Source organism: Mustela lutreola, chromosome 18, assembly GCF_030435805.1.
Source record: "Mustela lutreola isolate mMusLut2 chromosome 18, mMusLut2.pri, whole genome shotgun sequence".
NCBI lineage: Eukaryota > Metazoa > Chordata > Mammalia > Carnivora > Mustelidae > Mustela > Mustela lutreola.
The window spans coordinates 26929226-26947643 of NC_081307.1; the positions used below are offsets into that span (position 1 = coordinate 26929226).

At 38.5% G+C, this 18418-nt stretch overlaps 1 protein-coding gene across 3 annotated transcripts in view; it reads left to right on the top strand.

Moving 5' to 3' along the window:
- Positions 1 to 331: 331 nt before the first annotated feature.
- The window catches only part of PDLIM3 (PDZ and LIM domain 3), a 30269-nt gene continuing 12182 nt past the window's right edge, over positions 332 to 18418 (top strand). The window contains exons 1-3 of one of the 3 annotated variants that reach the window (XM_059156038.1): positions 332 to 584; positions 9631 to 9782; positions 11640 to 11724. In XM_059156038.1, the coding sequence (XP_059012021.1) occupies positions 492 to 584; positions 9631 to 9782; positions 11640 to 11724 (330 nt within the window). In that variant the 5' untranslated portion in view covers positions 332 to 491. The remainder of the gene's footprint in view (positions 585 to 9630; positions 9783 to 11639; positions 11725 to 18418) is intronic. The other 2 variants (XM_059156040.1, XM_059156039.1) reach the window with 2 other exon arrangements.

An 18418-nucleotide genomic window follows, 5' to 3' on the forward strand; every position in this document is an offset into this window, starting at 1 on the left:
TTGCTAAATAACTCACTGCATTTATGAAGCTTTTCTTTTAACTGGAAGCATAGAAGCTGTGGTTTCACTACTTTTAACTTTGAATGGAGCGCGCTGCTGAGCTCCCAGCACAAGATAAACAGGAGGACAGGTGTCACTTTAAGAGACTCCTGGAGGCTGTAACCCGAAGCCTCCTCCAGGCCCGCGGAAAGGTCTGGGAGGCTGCACCCAGCCGGTGCTGGTCTGTAAACTCCCGTGGGTCTGGCGCGTCTCTTTCTTCCAAAGTTGGAGCTCTCCTTGGTGGGAGGGGGTGGGGAGGAGGGTAGGCCAGTGACGTCACTCAGGAGCGAGGATAAAGCTCCCGGGCCGCAATCTGGGCGAGGGCACTCTCTGAGCAGCGCAGTGTCTGTGCCGCTGGGAGACCCTTGCGGTGGGCAGGGCCACCCCTCGCTGTGCCCCAGTCGGTCCCCAGAAGCCAAGGCGCTCCGGCTGGAGGCCGCGCCGAAAGCACTATGCCCCAGAACGTGGTCCTCCCGGGCCCTGCGCCCTGGGGCTTCAGACTCTCAGGGGGCATAGACTTCAACCAGCCTTTGGTCATCACCAGGGTAGGTGTTTTCCGTTCTTTCGCTGCAGGTGGGGGGCTGGCGTGCGACGGGTCTCCCTGGATTGCAGAGTGGCTGGCTAGTGAGGCCCGGGTGCGCTGGTGGCGGGGGGTGGTCCTCCCCTTCGGGCCCACAGTTCGAGGGGCGGCAGCAACTTGGCAAACTGAAGCTGGGGGGATGCAGAGCAACTTACAGGATTTGGAAAGTCGGCTGCAATGGTCTCTGGCTGCATCCTCTCCGTCCCCAGCAACTTTCCAGGAGAGGTGAACTGACAGCCTGATTCTCCTGGGCTTACTGGAGGCTGGACAGCGAGGGCTGGGGCGGGGCCGGGCCAGGGGTGGGGGTGTTCTGCCCTCCAACCCCCCCCCCCCGTTTCCTTTCAGGAACAAAAGAAATGAGGTCCCAGAAAGAAAGGAGAAATGACTGACAGTGGCGGTTGCTCCTCGGAGCTAGACGCACACCTGAGCGCTTTTCTCCTATGGATGAGAACTTCAGCGCAGTGCTGATCCCAGGGCACAATCTGGGTGGGCCAAGTTGGAAGCGCTCGTATCAGCCCAGACAGGGAAAATATTACTAATGTGTTTTCCTAGGTTTCCAAGCATTTTGAAAAAATATTTTCCAAAGCTGGGAGTTTGGCTTAGGAATCATCACCTATAACTCAAACTACAAAGAAAACGTGCCAGATAGTTTACTTTACCTGATAGAAAGTCACCAGTCAGCGGAAAAACTCTGAAAAATAGTACTTTACTATCAGAGTCAACTTTCCCTTACTTAATATTCCCTAGAGTATTGTCTAATTAGAAAAAAAGAGAAGAAGAAAAAGGACATTTGGGGATTTCTGTCCTGTCAGTAAATTTCTAGTTGGTCTAGTTGATTTTTTTTTTTCTAAATCAAGTGTTTGTCTTAATAGAAAGTTATTGTTATTTCAATTATCAATAAAACAATCTAAAAGCATAAACTTCCAGAATATTATACTTTTCTTATGTTTTTTTTTTCCTTACTGCTTATATTGTATTTTATAAATGTATGCTTTATAATCTGGCTTACTCATATAGATTTTTGAACAAGGTAATACCTTTTAAATTCTGTTCATATATCTAGGAGATTTGGGCACCAGTGTCTTTTTGAAATATCTCAAAACATGTACCGTACATACACATACCATGGAACATTTCAAGCTTTGTTTTGCATTTTTCAAAAACATATAAACACATCTGACATGTGTTTTTGTATGAGACATGAAAAGCTAACATACCCCCAGAATGTTCCTAAGTCAATTAAGTAGAAAATGGTTCAGTGATCTGAGCCAAGCAACGAATGCCTTTTATGGATTTACCAACCAAAACAGTTTCCATTATCTCTACTAAGAAATATTTTTAAAGTTTCTGAAGTATAGTTTTCATTTGTTTAGATTAAAGGAAAATGAGCTTTTGAAGCTCATTACAAAGGATAAAGGATAAATCATAGGCTAAATCAAACAAAGGATAAATCATACTTATAGTAAATTCTAAAAAAAAAATTGTTACCAAAACCTTTTAAGTGATTTATAAAAGAAATGTCTTGCTATTAATATGTAACATCTCAATATGATTAATCCTAGGTTTGAAATATTGAATTGTTGACATTATAAACAATGTTTATTTTAAAGCAGTACTTATATATTGTGTTGGACCGACCACAGGAGCTATTTTGGCAAATTTATTTGATATGACAATTATTATTTGGGAAGCCAATTCATATTTGAATGTCTAATTCATTACTAATTTATATCCCTCATTTTGACATGGTTCAATAATAATGCCTGACTATAAGTGCTGATTTCATTTGACTATGTCTTTTCTCTTCAATTAATTTAACTCAAGAATAGCAGATAAAATTCAGCTATTTTGTATTCCAAGAGTCCTCCAAAGCACGCACATAACAGAGTCGTGTTGAATGAATGAAAGCATATTCTCTCGAATTTTTTTGCCTTAGTGAACACCTAACTGAGAATGTCTCCACTGAAATTATAAGAACAGTTAAAATCACTTACAAAAAGTTTAACTAAAAGACCTTACACAAAGCTAATTATCAATGTTGTAATTAAATAGTAAAATTCCATTTTATAGCTGTTGTATATATTAAAAGGCAGTGAATAAGATTGTCTGTGTATTATTGTACTCCTTTGCTTGCCATGAATGTCTCATAGAACCTTTATATGGACTAACTCCCTTAAACCTCACAGTAATTCTGTAAGACGAGCAGTAATAATACCTCTTTTTGTGGATGAGAGAATGAGGCTTCAAGAATTTCACTAACCTGCTGATGGTCACAAGTGGTGGGACAGAATTTGACACTAGTTCTACTTGCCTCCAAAGCCTGCATTCTGAAGTCCACATGTGTAAGACAAAAAGCAAACAAACAAAATCTGTTCATTGTACAGATCTTTCCAAATACATGCGTTGTGCCATCCACTTCATCATCCTCTGGTCCTACTGATTCTATATCTTTAGGATCTACCACTTCTCTTTGTTCCTCTAACTGTCCCTATTCAAGCTTTCATGACTTCGTGCCTAGCTCTGTGTCCCCTCTCCAGTTCACTCTGCATATTTCTCACCAGCCATCTTTGGGAAACGCTAGGTGGCATCTATCCTGCCCGTTCTTAAAATTCCTTCAAGAGCAACACCGACTAAAGGGAATAGCATGTGTGACCTCTGAGCAGTGTCATGGCCTTCATCCTCTTCCTAACCCATGTTTCCAACTTTGTTTCCTCCCTCTCTCTTCCCTCTCTCTCCCTTTCTTCTGGAGGACAGTCGTGTCACTATCCCAGCCGATTTACAATTTCTCCATCTGTCTACACCCACTACCGTTTTTCTAGAAATTTCTCCTCCCCACCCAACCCCACTGTCCTCTGCCTAGGAAACTCAATCAAGTATCACTCCCTAGCCTTCTTCTCATAATAAGCATTTTACCATTGGTTACCATAACTCTTGCCCTACAACCTCTCCTTACATCATGCCTTGTACCACAGATGTTTGAGTACATCTGTATCCCACAAGTTGCATGCTCCCTAAAGGCAGGAACTTTCAGATTTAGGGGATGGTTAGTGCTGTGCATCATCTATCTGACAGAAATATAGACACAATATGAATGGTTGATTAACTTGTTCACTTCTTATATAGCTATTATTATCATAATAGGTATAGATTATATCCTCAAAGATATTCCACAATAAAAAAAGAGAATTGCTTTATTGTTCATGGATCTATTTTAGTTAAGCTCTTAAGTATGCAAAGAATTGAGAAACGAATGCCTGAACTTAATACCACAAAAATTCCTATAAATGAGATACATTCTTCAAGCCAAACAATTTTTGTCTTCCTGCAAGCTATCACTTTCCCTCCCTGCCTCACACTTCGCAAATACAAGTGCTCCTAGACAGTGGGCCTCTACTCCACCAGAGCTGGGTGAGGGATTTACAAATGTAACTCTCTCCAGCGATCGAAATTACAGTTCACAAATTTAGGACAAAGTGTCCTAATAAGTGTCCGAAGTGTCCATCATAGAAATAATTTACAATCTAATTAATCAACCAGGTGAATCCGTATCATAAGAGACACCAGAAGTAATAAGGTAAACCAATCACCAGACATTCTAAAAAAAAAAAAAAAAAAAAAAAATTCAGCAATGGGTTGTGATACACACATTTGGTAGAAAAACAGTTTTGTAGGCAATAGGTATGTGACACATTGTGCAATAGAAATTTGAGTTGTGGATGTGGAAAGGTTGTTCCTGCAAACATCATATATAACTGGTCTCCGCATTTCACAGAATAAATCTGAGGTTCACATCGCTAAGTAAGCAGCTTTTCTTTTTCTGCCACGAAGATTCTAAGAAGTCTCTTTCTTTTTTAAGTGTTTGGACCACCCAGAAGGTGGATCTACCATCACAGCCAAGTTACAGATGGTTTGTTTTCACAAATGGTCCAATTTGGAATCAAGTGCAAGTTTCTTTTGTGTATATGATGTAAGATTATTACATACATCTGATGCTGGTATGTCCTTTCTCACTCAGTGCCTCTTCTCCCCCACTACTTCTTTCCTCATTCCTTTTCAGTGCACATTTAGGGCCAAGATCATTGTAACTGGAAACACTCTATGGGCTTGGGTACCAATGTAGAAAATGTTACTGTATTCTCAAGTTTTGCAGGCTTGAACATTGAAAAGTACATGACTTTAATATAGATTATATTTGAAATTCAAGCTTTTTTTAGAAAGAAGTGTTTACACTGAATGCAATCCTTCAGCAAGATTCAAGTGTAGTAAGAAAGTTGATGGGAAAATCTATTTAATTTTATTATCCCAAAGATATGTCTGCATGGATATGCTGGTTCATATGTTCATAACTCTCCTACATCCCACAAATATCTATTAAGTGAAGGCACTGTGGGGGATACAATTATAACTTAACAGGTTTCTACTCCCTGAGATGCTCAAATATGAGAAGAGAGGGATATACTTGTACCTAAACTACCAATACACAATGTGTCCAGGACTCCATGAGAAAAGCACAGCCAAAGAGATAGGAGGGGTCAGGACAGAGATTCCCTGCCTCAGTGGCGTGGAAGACAGTGGAAGATCTCGAGCTGCAGAGTTAGCCCTATGAGGAATTGCAGATTTTTACTGCATCTAGGCCCTAAGAAAGTTTCTTATACTCTGAGAACATCCATTTTCTCATCTTAAAAGAGAGTCTTGAGAATTCCATGAGATAGTAGTTCTCAGGAATACAGTGTCAATAATAATAACAATACCGCCACGGTTCTTGATGCTGGCTGCATGTTAGAGTCACCCAGAAAACATATGAAACTACCGATGCTCAGGTGCTACTTGCAGAGGTTCTGAAGTAACCCATATGAGGTATGGCCCTAGAAATGCAGATTAGAGCCAGGCTCTAGAAGGCTTTAGATGCAAGGTGGAGTTTACTTGTAGACAACAGAGGACAACTCAACATTGGGCTTTCTCCCTATTTGAATCCATGCCCTACAACATAGCCCTTCAGTGTATACTTGTCTTGTCCATAACTATTTCACTTTTATTCTTAACATAAATGTCTCACCAGGGTGTCTGGATGGCTCCCAGCCAACTCTTGATTTCAGCTCAGGTCATGATCTCAGGGTCGTGAGATGGAGCCCCACATAGGGCTCCACCATCAGCAGGGGGTCTGCTTGAGATTCTGGTCTCTCCCTCTCCCTCTTGCCCTCCCCTGGCTCTCTCTTTCAAAACAATCAATTAATCGATTAATCTTAAAAAAGAAGTCTCACCAGGGCCATATCTTGTGCTTCCCTCATGTTTCCCATGGTAAATAGAATATTATAGATGCTTTATCTGTGATTTAGTTTTTTATTTTTCCAAATGGACCCAAATGATAGGTTGATGTGAATAACACAAATTGCCTAGTTCCTCTCCTAGAGCTTATGATTTGTGATTCCAGGCATCTGGAGTAGAGTGGGAGTCTTTATGTCCAGCAAGGACACCCACATGATTTCTCCAATTAGACAAATTTGAAAACATGTGCTAAGTGATATGGCAGTACCATTTTCAATGATATGTGAGACTCCAAGGAGCCTGATAATAAATAATCAATTGAAAAACTCTTTGCCTCACTGTAGCTCTCTCTTCTGATTTAGGGAAAAATGTTAATAACAAACTATGAACAATAACATAAACTGATTACATAATATAGTAACAATATAATGTAAATAATAATGGGAAATAACATATCTTTACGTCTAAACAGATAGTTTAACTTACTAAAACCAGACCAATTTAGTGGTCATTTTCTTATCATTAGCCTAGCCGAACTTAAGAACCAGAGGTAAAGGGACCATATGTTCTCCTTCTCCCTCATCCCTCTCTCTCCATCCTTTTTCCCCTTATCCACTACCCCCTTAGAGATCTAAGGACATCAGTCACTAGGTTGAACACAAAGTCAGAAGTGGGTTCTGGCATCACCATCAACCACCTTTTTTTTTTTTTTTAAAGATTTTATTTATTTGAGACAGAGAGAGAGCATAAGGAGAAGCAAATTCCCTGCCAAGCAGGGAGCCCGACCTGGGGCTCAATCCCAGGACCCCAGAACCACACCGGAGCCGAAAGCAGACACTTAACCAACTTAGACACTCAGGCTCCCCCAACCACCTTTTTATTTGACTTCTGAAACCATTGCTGACATAGCCAAACTGCTGTTCCCATGTTCATATGGAGCCAGAGGTTACTTGCACATTTACCCTCCTTTGAAAAAATAGTTTTCTTTGTCCAGGTTGTCTTAAAGTAGTTGCAGTGGTCAAAGTTATTAGGAAGAGCTTCACAAATATGATATTTGGAATAAATATAAGATAGTGTTAATACTTATATATTCATATGCTTAATGAAACTTAGTAATGTTCAGAATTGAAGTTCAACATACACCAGATGTCTCAGTTTAAAACTCATAGACAGACACACACACAACCCTACCTTCCATTGATCCCAACCAGAGCTAAAAAAATGATGTTAGGCTTTTCTAAATCAAGATTGAGCATTATATAACAAATCTATTTAAGGTTATTAGAAAACCTAGGTTAAAAGAAAACACATTGAGCCATTCTTTCCCATTTTTTAACTCAAAGAATAGACTTCTGGTCTCTGATGTTCAAAAATAGATGGTACTGATTTTGACAAACTATAGCTACAGAAAATTAAAAGTTTACGATTATTTTTATCCCTGCAAGTCACACTGGGGATGGAAACTTTTATTCTCCTAACAGTTCTGGGCTTTCCATTTTCCAAATGGAAAACAGCTATGAAATGTCTCCCAAAGGCTGGGAAATAATAATCTCCATTGTCTTCATCAAGCTTCTACCAACTGTTCTTATTGGAAAATAATCACAATCACTACAGTGAGATGATCACAGAAATGAAGTGAGTGCAATAAACATTTTAGCGATGAGACTGAAGGTCTCAGACACATGATAATTTATGACCTTTGCAATTTTATTCATTTAGATGAATCTTGGCTATCCCTTAGAGCCACGAAGTTAAATAGAATCGATAATTAGATTAATTAAGTAAATAGAGAAAAAAATGAATGAATGAATGATCCTCAAGTAAAATATTAGGAACAATCTTATTCCTGGAGCAGTTGGAGGTTTAAGTCAAGTTCTGTACATTCTTCTGCTCTGAACAGTAGGAACTTGCAAATGCAACAATGATGGGTTGACATTAATACCTATAATCTTTGGGTATATAGGTAATCCTTTGGGTAATAGTTATATAGGGACTAGCTCTTTTCGTTTCATGAGATCTACTTTAAATAACCCTTTCATTCATTTTTAATTATCCATTAATTCCAAATACTGGAACATATACCATGACACATTAGAAATATACATAATATTATACATATCCTCAAGAACTTCTAGTCAAGTTGAGAAAACAAATAATGCACAATAAACAAACACTAAAGTACAACTTGTCTTCAGGAAGAAAATGAATAAAATATAATGGTGGAGAATGATGGAAGGTGTCTGGAGAAGCTGCTTCAGATGTTTGGGGAAGTCTCTTTGAGAATGTGACATTTAAGCCTAGACCTAAAGGATTAGGAGGAACAACTGGGTGATGAGTGGGGGAAACATTTCAGGCAAAAATAATAGTGCATGTAAAACCCTGAAAAGGGTACACACTTGGTCTATTTGAGGAACTGAAAGGAATCTGGAATAACTACAGCACAGTGGGTGGAGGGGAGCAGGAATGGTGTAAGATGATGTTAGAGAAGTAGGTGGGTAAGACCAGGTAAGGACTATTAGGCAGTTGTAAATAATTAGGATTTTAAAAAAAAAAAAAATAGGAGTAGGAATAGCAATCAAAAACTGAATACTCAGTGTAGTAATTAATAATTTCAAATTTGGTATCTTTTAAACATTTAATAACCATATGTTTCCCGGATCCTTAAGTATTCGTTTCATCTCCCCACACACCCCCCACAAGAAATAAAGAAAGAAAGAAAAAGAAAGAAAGAAAGAAAGAAAGAAAGAAAGCAGGAAAATGAAGTTCATGTGGGTTTCTTTCAGACAACATAAAAATGGATCTTGTTTTTTTACCTAGTTTGGCAATCTTTGTTAAAACACAGAGTATGATGTGGTTATACCACTTATATTTAATGTAATTTCTGATTAGGTTTAATGAAAATCTAGCATCTTGTTAGTTGCTTTTTATTTGTTCAATTTGTTTTTCATTCATGGAGAAGACACTGTGCCTGAATACAAACTTCTTTGGTGTCTGCAGTCCTCAGGAGTTCTAGACACTCAGTGTTAACTGATAGCTCATCATTTTAGCTGAATTCTCTATGACCAAAATGGTGCCCCCATCTTCCTCTGTGCTCTGACACAAGTTTTACAATTTGCTTACATCTTGACTTTCCTTGGAGGCACCTGTCTTTCCTTAGATTCCAGGTTTCGTTGGTTGCCCTGCAGCTTCAGCTCTCTGAATAGTTCAAGAAAAGTTATAATTTTGTATCTTATGTGGTATCTTCTACCTACTACAAGAGTGATTCTCTTTCTGGTTTTCTACATCCTAGATGCCCCTTCATGTGAATTCTAAAGATCATTACTTATAAGGATGCTACAGTAGCTTCAATTCAAATATAAAAGGTCCCTAAATGTGGTAAAGTTGTACTCCCAAATAGGGAGTTATGGATTTAAAAAACCCTAAAGAATAAATTATTTTATTTAAAACAAAGAAAATAAGATCAAACAGGTATTAAGGAAGATGCTTTAGATGACAGTAAAAGATGTCATGATAGATGAAGCGTAAGTAAGAAAGAAGTGAAGTGTTAGTAAGAAACAAAATTATTTAGCATGGTGGAAAGATAGAGCTAACACAGTTGATCATTGAAGAGTTATTTCAAGTTAGATTTAAAATTCCCTGCCCACTGAAACTTTTAAAATGTTACCAAGCTGAAATATAAATGTCAGGCACAAAACTCAAGATATTGCAGAATGTTGATTTTTAAATGATGCCATGATTTCTTTCAGATTACTCCAGGAAGCAAGGCGGCAGCTGCCAACCTGTGTCCTGGAGATGTCATCTTGGCTATTGATGGCTTTGGTACAGAGTCCATGACTCATGCTGATGCGCAGGACAGGATTAAAGCAGCAGCACACCAGCTGTGTCTCAAAATTGACAGGTACTTTTTAATTAATGGTGTTAAAATGTGATCTGTTTTGCAGAAGATCCTGAACCAGAACTAAAAATGATTTCATCCTCCCTGTAAGAAAGAGTTTCACAGGACCCAGAATTCTGAATTTTGACCAGCTTTTTTTTTAAGTATATCAGCCACTTTATTCTGTTCTTCACAGTCTAGTCACTGTTAAAAAACTATTTCTGAAAAGAATTTTCTGGAAGGTCAGAATAAGGGAAGAGTGTAAAAGAAGGGGTGCCTGGGTGGCTCAGTGGGTTAAGCCGCTGCCTTCAGCTCAGGTCATGATCTCAGGGTCCTGGGATCGAGTCCCACATCGGGCTCTCTGCTCGGCAGGGAGCCTGCTTCCTCCTCTCTCTCTGCCTGCCTCTCTTCCTGCCTCTCTGCCTACTTGTGATCTCTCTCTGTCAAATAAATAAATAAATAAATAAATCTTTAAAAAAAAAAAAAAAAAAAAAAAAAAAAAAAAAAAAAAGAGTGTAAAAGAATTCTTTTTCTTGTGAATTGACTATGAAAATAGAACCACGAAAGGTACTGGCCACAGAAACCCTGCACAGAACAGCTACTTGTATTGCTGTTCTGAATGTGGTAGAGAATGGAATAGAATTTAAAGATTCTCCTAAAAGAATCTCTTGACTTGCAAAAATTTGAGCATATTGAAAACTGGTTGCTAATACTGTTTATGCCATTGGCTGTTTTGTACAGAATTCAACCCAGAAGAATCTTACAAAATGTAAAGAGTGCACATGAAGTGAGAATATTAGAAATGAGACATTAGTAACAAATTTAAGAAACTGACCCTGATCTTTGGCCATCATAGGCCTGATCTGAAGTTGAATTGTGAAAATAATGTTTTGTTATAGTGGTTATTAGTGTGTGTTTATCCTGTTGCTATTTTATTCCCTACTTGCCGTGGTTCAGAAGGCCCAATCAGCCCATCTGCCATTTCAGGGGTGAAATTGACTCTTTCCCTATTTATTTATAACTAGTGTTCCTGCCAAGCACACAGTCTCTTAGGAGCACATGGTCCCAAAGAGATACATGAGAAGGACATGAGATTGGATAAAGCTCATTTCCTTCATGCCAGCAGCAAATCCCCGTGGCATACCATTCACTGTCTCCTATGGTGGCGTGGGTAGGATGGAAGGGAAGTAGAGGAAACCTAGGGAGTTTGCCCTGTGGTCATCTGCCTCCAGAATCTTCCTCTCCTGTACTGTTCCTTGCAGGTACAGCAGGCTTACTTTCTCTAGAAACTGTACAATGTCTTTGCCTTAGTCAGTTCGGGCTCCTACAATAAACATACCATAAACTGGGTGACTTAAACAAAAATTTATTTTTCGCAGTTCTGGAGGCTGGAAGTCTGAGACCAGGATGCAGCATAATCAGGTTCCTAATTACTTCCTCACATGACATTTCTTGGCGTGTGGACACAGAGACCGAGATCTCGGGTCTCTTCCTCTTTATATAAGGACATTAATCCTATTATGACAGCTCTACCCTCATGACGTAATCTAATCCTAATTACCTCCCAGAGACCTCACCTCCAAATACCATCACATTGCGGGGTAGGGTTGCAACATAAGAACTTGGTTGGTGGGGGTGGGCGGGGGGACACACACTTCAGTCTATGGTAGTCCTCCATGCAATTTTTATCCATTCAAGTTTCCCCAAAAGTAAAAAAACTAATTAGATGAAAGAATACAGAATAATGAGCAAGGAGTATTCCTTTTGTTTAAATCATCAAGGCTCAATAGTATTTTCATACACAATAATGAGAGATTAAAGTATGCTAAAACCGGAAATAATGTTAGAATTTGGAGTTTACAAAATTTCTTTTATTCACAGGGCAGAAACTCGCTTATGGTCTCCACAGGTGTCTGAAGATGGGAAGGCTCATCCTTTCAAAATCAACTTAGAATCAGAACCACAGGTATGAGTTGTAGAGTAAATTATATTCATGTTTTATTTCCTTTTAAATGATGCGGATGCCTTCCAAGAGGAATAAATGACAAATACAAAAAACTGGAATAAGCCACATGATGGAACGATTGTCTGTCTTTACCCTGTGAGATTAATTTATATTATTCATGTCTTTTTATATCAAGAGAAAAGAGAAGTGTCCCTAGGCAAGTGCCTTGTTAAAAGACAAACATGTTCTCAGGACAAATTTGGCTCTATCTACGTACAGTCCAGTTATTTTTTCATTCTTTATGATGGACTTCTGCCAAATGACCATGACCTAATCCAAGAAGTTTAACATATTAAAACAAAGCAAAACGAAATTAATGTCTACCATTTGAAACAGGTGTCTCCAATCTAATAATTATTGTAAACTTCAATTCTTTGAGGTCTTCGTCCAGATCTTATTTTACATCCTTTTTAAATTCTCAGTTCTAGTGTTCTATAATTAAGTTTACGCTACAAAAAGGGTTTTGCATTATGTAATCATGGTGATATTTGTGCCCATGTAGTAAAATTACAAAAGATAGAGGATTTTCCCTTGAGGCAATTCTAATGAGCTAAATTAATCTAATAATCTGAAGCTTATCTGATGATGTCTACTTTCAAAAAGCTCAAAAAAAAAAAAAATCCCTGTAATGAAAGCAACCCCCAGTTGTGCTGTGTGGGAAAATGTAATTAAGACAAGGATTTTAGAACCTCTCCTTCGCCAGATGTTTCCCAAGTTTAGATATATAAACTAGGCATCCCTTTTTAAACAAGTATTCATACTAAGTGTATTATATTTCAAATATTCCCAAACTATAATTTTCCCATGTGTCTGTGGAAAATGCATGAAAACGTATTTGCAACTTGTGCTTCAGCAGCATTTCCCTTTCCAGGATCACCAACGCCTGAATTTGTGCTTCCAGTTTTCTACTTTCTCCATGAATTTACCTCCACTTTCTCCTTGATAAAATACACTTAGAGTACCACGTAACTGTATCTCATAGGGCTTCTCAAAGATTTAAATAAAATATCATAGAAAAAGACCTTGGCACATCGAATTGCTCCTAGAGACATTCAATGTAGTGGGAGCTCTTGGTAATACCTGCCCCCTCCTACCAGGCTGTGATGCGCAGGTCTCTGACCTTTCCTGACAGTGAGATGGGGGGCTGCCCATGTGATAGGACTTTCTGGAGACCAGGAATGCTTTCCACATTACTATGAGAAGGGTCATTAAAAATTGCTTTGGATTAAAACTTTATTTTCAGTTCAAATACAATCCCCCCAGGAGAAGAAACATCCTGAATAGCTTAACCTTTAGACAGCGTGAGTTTATTAGATCCTCGTCATGGACTTTTGACTAAAGGAAAGGAAGAGCCTGAGCCTGAAAATCACTAAGAGCAGAGGAGAAGAAAACGGGCCCTCTAGGGAGTGAGCAGGTTATGGACTATCTGTGCAGGCGGGAACTGCTGGTCTCTTCTCTTTAAGTGGGGAGTCTCCCAGCATGGCACACAGCAAGCGCTCAATTAAACAGCTGATGAATGAAAAGAACAGAGGCTCTACTGATAAACTGCATTTTCTAACACTGCCCAGGACCACACCTGGGAACCAGTTCTCAGAATGGTGCTCAGCTGCCACCAGCCCCCACTGTTGTATGGCAAGAGTGGTCGTGCAGGTTGAATGGGAGTTAGGTCAGGTGAGAGCCCAGCTCTTCAGGAAGAGTGAGGGAAAGATGAAATAGACAAGACTGGTAATAACTGTGGCGAAAGGGTCTGAATGCTGATGGTGGCTTACCCCCTGGCATCTTTTTTTTTTTTTAAGATTTTATTTATTTTATTTGACAGATCACAAGTAGGCAGAGAGGCAGGCAGAGAGAGAGGGGAGGAAGCAAGCTCCCTGCTGAGCAGAGAGCCCAATGCGGGGGCTCGATCCCAGAACCCTGGGATCACGACCTGAGCCGAAGGCAGAGGCTTTAACCCACTGAGCTGTCCAGGCGCCCCAACATTATCTTTGATAGAAGAAAAAATTGGAAGAAGAAAAAGCAAAGCTCTCCAGGCAGAGCTGTCACTTGGAGATTGTCCTTTACAGTAATGCCCAAGCCCACAGCTTCCTCCCAGCTTCACTGAGTCATCAGATAGAGGCAACCCGTGAGAGAAAGAGATCATGTGGTGTTTTAAGAAACAATGGAAAGAAGTGAAAGCTTAAGGCTTGTACATATGCATTCACTGACCACCCAATCTCTTATTATCACCAGGACAAAACGGATAAAATTCTGAAATTCCTTTCCATATATATATAGTACACAACCAAAATTATACTGCACCCTTTTGCAAATTAGTCATTCATTCATTTGTTCATTCAAAATTTCTCCTAATTTTTAAAATCCGGTTTCACCAATATGAGACGCTAAGGCATGGGGTCAATGAGACAGATCTGACCAAATTTTATTTGACAGACCAAAGTACCAGATCCCCAAGGATCCCTGGCCATGTCGCAGTGTCTGGCATGTGGGTGACTTACCAAGTATTTATTACTCACGGCTGAGCTTAGACCAAGATGGGAGCCTGTGTTTTGTTAATATCTCTCCAGAACTGGAGTTTAAGGGCAATTGTCTGACTTTCGTTCTAGTAGAAGCCCCTTTTATAAGTCTATAAGTACTAACTTATGACCATGATTGTCCCAAGAACTGGATTTTTAAAAATAGACCCAATTTTAAGTACTCTGGCCTCTCATCCATCATGTATTAGTCCACATGCCCTACCTTATGGGGTAGGGCACTATGGACATGTATGATAGTACAAACGGGGAAAAAATAAAGGATGAGATAGGTTTGAAAAAAAAAATGGTGAAGATTGGGTTAAAGGATCCAGAAGCCAGTCGGATGGAGCCTTTGAAAATTCCTTTAGTTTGAGTCATGACTAATTCTTACTGGCACCTCCTCCAAGAGGCCAGTATTTGAATGTCTCCGAGATAAGAACCATTTCAATTCTTCCCCTAATGGGCCAAAGGATTCCCGTCCTTAGGATCCTCAGGCCAGATTTCTGCATGATGAGTTCACCTAACTTGGCACTTCAGATCGGACATTCCCTACAAGCATAGTTAAACCCTTGCTAGCCGAAATGCCAAAGCATAAACTTAACAAAATGCCATGTTAAAAAAAAAAAAAAAATACAAGCAGTGAATTTAACTTGGAGCATGAGAGCAGAATAGAGCTAAACTGAGGTTATATTTGTCTTATTTTATCTTTTTAGTTAACACAAGCCATGCAAAAAGAGGTGTTGCAAAGGAGGTCTTCCTCCACCCCCACTCCCACCCCAAAAATGGACACTCTGCAAATAAAGCAACTTTCTGGACAACAAAGATGTGTCCATCTGAGAAACACATGCCATTACTACATCAAGCTTTCAGATCCTACTGTAGATAAAGAGAAAGGGCCATTGAGCAATACAGTTATTTGAGTTCTTGTTTCTCAACCCGAGTGAAACTGTAACTGCAAGCTTTGTGACTTTTGCTACTATATATATAATTATATAATATATATTATATAATACTCTTTCATTTAAAAAATAATACATATCCTTTGAAGAAAAAAAAAACACATTATATCCTACCATCCAACCCCAGCCACAAATAACAACATGTTAGTGTATTTCTTTCCAGTCTTTTCCCTATGCTTAGATTTAGGCTTTGGAGACTTTTTTTTACATAGTTATAGTAATAACTGGCAAGAAATTTTAATACCTAGGTTTTTTTTTCATTTGTCCATCTTTTTATTAAATAAATTTTGTTTTTATCAGTTTAGACTTGGATTTTTAGCTTAAATAGAAGCTTAGAAAGTATTCTTCGCCTTTGAATAAATGTTACTTGTTTATTTATAGGAAGTTATATATGTACATATAAAAAGTTATTCCCAGGGATTGAATAAATGCCTTCTATACAATCCCGAACATGGCCTATGAGCAGACATATGCATTTTCCTATGCAAAGCATTCTTGCTCTAGGCTAAAGGTACGTTTTTAGAGCTCGGGGTCCTTCTCCAATCTGGCATTCTCAAATAAAACATTACCCTCCTCTTTGTTTAATGTTAGTTGAACGACTCGAAATTATAACATAGCTATCCCATATAGGAAAGATGCTTTTCAGAAACAAATATCATTCTTTCCTAAAAGAGAAGATAGCTGTGCCTATTTCCATAAAAAGACTGCATCCTTGCCACAGAAGATTGATGATAAAGATATATAGAAATAATACACAAACTCAAGTGAGATACAGGTTAAAGTTATTTATATTTTCAAAAAGATACCTTTATCCTATAATTTGTTGATAACTGGAAGGTGAACTACACAAAACAAGGTTTTGTAAACCCCATTCCCCCCAAACTTTTCTCCTGTTATATATGGGGAATACTTGAAACAGATTGCTGGGGGCAGGTGGGGAGGATTTATAAGGGTGACTTTATTTTTCATTTGAGGTAGGGGTGGTGATTATTCATAAATTCCAAACATGATAAGATACCATCACTCAGTGTGGCTTGGTCAAGTATATGATTGCTTGATACAGTTTGTATACCTTATTATCCCACCACTGTTTTTTTTTTTAAATAAATAAATATATGCACATTATCAAACATGTTGTTTCTGTTGGAGCTGGTAATTGCGTCAGTTCTTGAACTGAATCTCTATCTCTGGACAACTTCTTCCAGTAAGAAGTTGAAAAAGTGGTCGTGTCTTTGAATGCTGTCATTGGTGAGGTCATTCTAAGGGCTTGGGAGATGGTAGTCAAGACCTACATTCTCCCTGATCTCACCAAATCTCTACCCAGTTACCTAGCTCTGACTCTGGCAGCTCGAGTATTTTATGAATTCAGAATGTTATTCCTTAATATAAGGAATATAATTCAAGGAATGACATTTTAAAATACCATTGAAAATGCACTAATTAAGGGTAGTAAGTACTTCTTGAATTCCTAAGAGATGAGAGTCACTTGGATGCTGTTGTCTGGGAAAAATAAACACAAGAGCTGGACTACATTGACTGGTATATAATTTTTTTTACTGGTATTTTCTGAGACGACTGATTTTCCTGAAAAAGTAAAATGGAATTAAAGTGGAATAGCAAACTTCTCATTGCTTTTGTCTCTTGATTCTGTTTGACCATCAACAATGATGTAAGATTTGGATAGAATGTTGCCTCTCCGTGCCATACTTAAATGTTTACCTTTGATGTATACACTTCATTGTGCTTTTTTTGGAATGACTAGCAGCCCATAAACTAATGCTTTGCAAAGCCTAAATACAAATGTTTGAAGGCTCTCTTAGAAACACTTCCTTTTATGATATTTTATGATTATATGCAAAAAATAGAAGGGCTTTTTTTTTTAATTTTGACAAATTACACATTTGCAACTTTTGCAATATAAAACCAAAACTGAAAATAACAAAGAAAAAGCTTGGAGCTCATTAACTCATATGCTGCTTTTTGGAAGCACTACTAGAGATTATTAGTGCATAAATATTTCCAGAGAAGTTGCCTCATTTATAGGACAGTCATCATCCATATTTATTTTTCATTTTAAGACAAAGAAGTAATAAGGCAGAGACATTTTCCCCACAAAACCACTATATATTAACTAATTTTTATATATTTAATTCTATTTACAGAAATCTTTAAGGCATACTTAAAAGAAAAAAAATTTAATTCCATAAAGCTTGAGTCCTTCAGTTCTGCCCGACTGACTCATTTAATTAGCCTGAGAAATTTAAAATACACCGAAACTAAATGAGGCAATTAGCCTCCTGTCTTCTTTTATATCGAAAGGAGGAACAAAGGCTTAAATCATGGCCACTGTCATTACTTAACAATTATTTCCAGTTCACTTTTTTTTTATGCTATAATAATGGCTAATCAGAATGGTTAATCACAAAAAGACAATCAAAGTTCATTATTAAATCAGCCAAAACAATCAGATGGTACCCCTGTATCAATGTTTGACTACACAACTTTTCACAGGTTGTGGGATTCAGCATTATTCTAAAGCCACATTTGGTTGTTTTGGTCATTCTGCTACCTAATAGCAGCAGCCATACTGCCACCCAACCAACTCAGAGGCAGTGAGCCACTCTTCTGGAGGTAAAAATAATAAATCAGTAAGACATTAGTCAATCCAACCACACTATAGGATCACAGGCTATTGTATTCAACTCAGACCTTTCAAATTCAAGAGCTGCTATACTGTGCTGTCCAAGGTTGATGAGAGAAAAAGCTGCTGCTCTCTATCACCTCACAGATTTTCAAGTACCATGAGATTTGGGGCAGCTGGAGTCAAAGACTCCACTAGTATTCAAAGCTGCACCTCACTTGTCTGTTATAATTTTCAAGTGAACTCTGCCAATAGACCTGGATGGGGGAACAGGGGCCATCTGTGATGACTCCCTGCTCAGAACCAGAACTAAGCATCTCGGAGCATGGGTCCCTCCAGAAGTTGTTGGTGTTCTCACGCACAAGAATCTCCCTGAAAACTCTGGTTCCACCCCCTAAGAAAGGAAGAGGGTGTCTTTTCCAAATAGAAAAGGACCGTCTCACCATCTATTCATTTATAATGACAAGGGGAGAAAAAATAAATGATATGAGCAAGAATATCACAAGACCTTTTTATTTCTTAATAAAAACAGCATCTTTTCA